Source organism: Sinocyclocheilus anshuiensis, unplaced genomic scaffold, assembly GCF_001515605.1.
Source record: "Sinocyclocheilus anshuiensis isolate Anshui unplaced genomic scaffold, SAMN03320099.WGS_v1.1 scaffold1055, whole genome shotgun sequence".
NCBI classification, from domain to species: domain Eukaryota; kingdom Metazoa; phylum Chordata; class Actinopteri; order Cypriniformes; family Cyprinidae; genus Sinocyclocheilus; species Sinocyclocheilus anshuiensis.
The window spans coordinates 98,652-101,184 of NW_015547681.1; the positions used below are offsets into that span (position 1 = coordinate 98,652).

Below are 2,533 nucleotides of genomic sequence, written 5' to 3' on the forward strand. Positions count from 1 at the left end.
TGACTTCTTATCTCCTACTGCATATACAGTAGGAGATAAGAAGTCATTGAGAATAGTTTAGATGATAATCACATAACACAAATATAACTTAAGGAATATAACTGATAATATTTAAGTTACACAAAATACGTTGTTAAATATGTTCAAATATTATTAAAATAGAGCCACAAAATAGGAATAATGAAAATACAATGAAATAAATGTTATAAATTACATCTTTGAGTATATATAATATTTATTTGTTATATTTATATGAGTATTTATACATTTAAAATACTTGCATGTGCATCATAAATCTGTTTAGTTATTTTGTTTTGATGTTGGTATGTTTTATTTTGGTTTAGGTTTAATTTGTTAATAAATAATAAAATAATAAATGTAATTGTTTTGTAATACATTTTTATAATTAAATTCCAATTATTATTATTATTATTATTCTGATCCATTTTATTGTTAAATTAAATAAAAATTCAAACTAATAACTAAAAGTTTGTGGTTCTAAATGCAAATATAATTTTAAAGTGGTAATATTTGTTATTATCAGTCCCCATTTACATGACATTTTTACCTATAAGTTAGTATTAATTTATTGAAATGTTTAATTTCTAGTTTTGATATTATGTTTAAATAAGACAAATTTTAAATAAATACATATACGAAAACACTACTGATTTAAATTAGCATTTAAGAATTTATAAATGTAGTAATTTTGTAACACATTTTAATAAATTGAATTCAAATTATTTTAATTGTTAAATAAAGGTTAATTAACTGAAAGTTTGTGGTTCTAAATGCAAAGATAATTTTTAAGTGGTAATATTTGTTATTATCAGTCCACATTTACCTGTGAGTTTGACATTTTTACCTGCTAGTTAGTAATAATTACTAGAAATGTTTCATTTTTAATTGAATTTATAATATTGTGATTATTTTTAAGACATATATTAAATAAATACACATACAAATACACTACTGATTTAAATTAAATAATTTGCATTTAAGATGTATAATTGAAAATTTGATCTAAAAATTTAATAATTTTGTAATATATTTTAATAAATTAAATTCTAATTATTTTAATTGTTATATAAAGGTTTGTGGTTCTAAATTTTTAAGTGGTAATATTTGTTATTATCAGTCCACATTTACCCATGAGTTTGACATTGTTTACCTGCTAGTTAGTATTAATTACTAGAAGTGTTTCATTTTTAGTTTAATTACTAGAATTGTCATTATTTTTAAGTAAGACAAATAAATACATGTACAAATACACTACTGATTTAAATATAATAATTAGCATTTGTTTCATTCATAAATGTAATCATTTTGTAACACATTTTAATAGTTTAAATTCAAATAGTTTAATGGATAAATAAAGGTTGTATAACTAAATTTGTGGTTCTGAATGCAAAGATATTTGTTATTATCAGTCCACATTTACCTGTGATCAAGAATATGACAGTAAAACACCGATTCACACCCAGATTTCCTCACGCGCTCCGCTGAACAATCTGAAGATGTTTGTGCTTCCTGTCTGGATGTGATGTGTTTCCTGTAGTGTTCGGTGAGCTGCGGTGAAGGGATCCGGCAGCGGCAGGTCATCTGCTCCGGACTGTGTGACGCAAACAAACCCGAATCTGTGTCCGTCTGCAAGCTTCCTCCCTGCACAGGTGAAACAAACACTGACTGTCAGCACAAACACAAGATCATATGAGACGCTGATGAGACTTCAGGAGAGTGAAGCCTTTCTGTCAGCAGCTTTAAAGGGTTAGTTCACCCAAAAATTCTGTCATTAATTACTCACCCTCGTGTTGTATGGAAGCATATAGGTAGCGAAATTCAATTTAAAATGCAATATGCAAAATGGCATTGTATTTCTGTATTTAAATTTACATTTTCCATTACCCATACGTGCAAAGTTTGGTGCAAAAGTAAAATGAAAATTAAATTATATAATTTACATTTGCCATTTCCAACAGTAGTCTTAATATGTAAATTGCATGCAAATTTGAACACTTTATAAGTTGCGAAATGAAAATGAAAATGTATAACACAAACTGATTTGATATGTGTAACATGTCCAAGCAGAAATGGTAGCATAATGATCATTTAAATGCTATTTGTCCTAACTACATTTAGACTAACAGTTAGAACACTTAGGATTGCATTTTCATCATGACGCCGTGGGATATGTGTAGCAAAATTCAATTTGAAAATGCATTCCGAGCTGACCACGCCCACCCGCCGTCAATCATTGCTTCAAGGCAGGGATTGGCGGAAGCGTGTTACGTTTGGATCGTTTGAAACATGGCTGCTGGAGATCTGATAAGATCGTTGAATTCACTGGCAGATGAAGTGGAGCGTGAACAGAGAAATATATGAAGCGTATTCCATGCTAAAATCAAACGTTCGAACGACCGACCGATCGAACGTCTAACCGAACGTCTACCGAACATCTTGAGCTTTGAGCGTCTTACACTGCGGGTGACCCACGTGACGCCAGCGTCTTGAAATTAGCTGGTGTTTAAACATT

General features: G+C 29.2%; 1 protein-coding gene across 1 annotated transcript in view; it reads left to right on the forward strand.

Moving 5' to 3' along the window:
• Nucleotides 1-2,533, forward strand: part of LOC107703099 (A disintegrin and metalloproteinase with thrombospondin motifs 14-like) — an 84,217-nt gene that overhangs the window by 76,362 nt on the left and 5,322 nt on the right. The window contains exon 21 of the mRNA XM_016505622.1: nt 1,559-1,670. Within this exon, the coding sequence (XP_016361108.1) occupies nt 1,559-1,670 (112 nt within the window). The remainder of the gene's footprint in view (nt 1-1,558; nt 1,671-2,533) is intronic.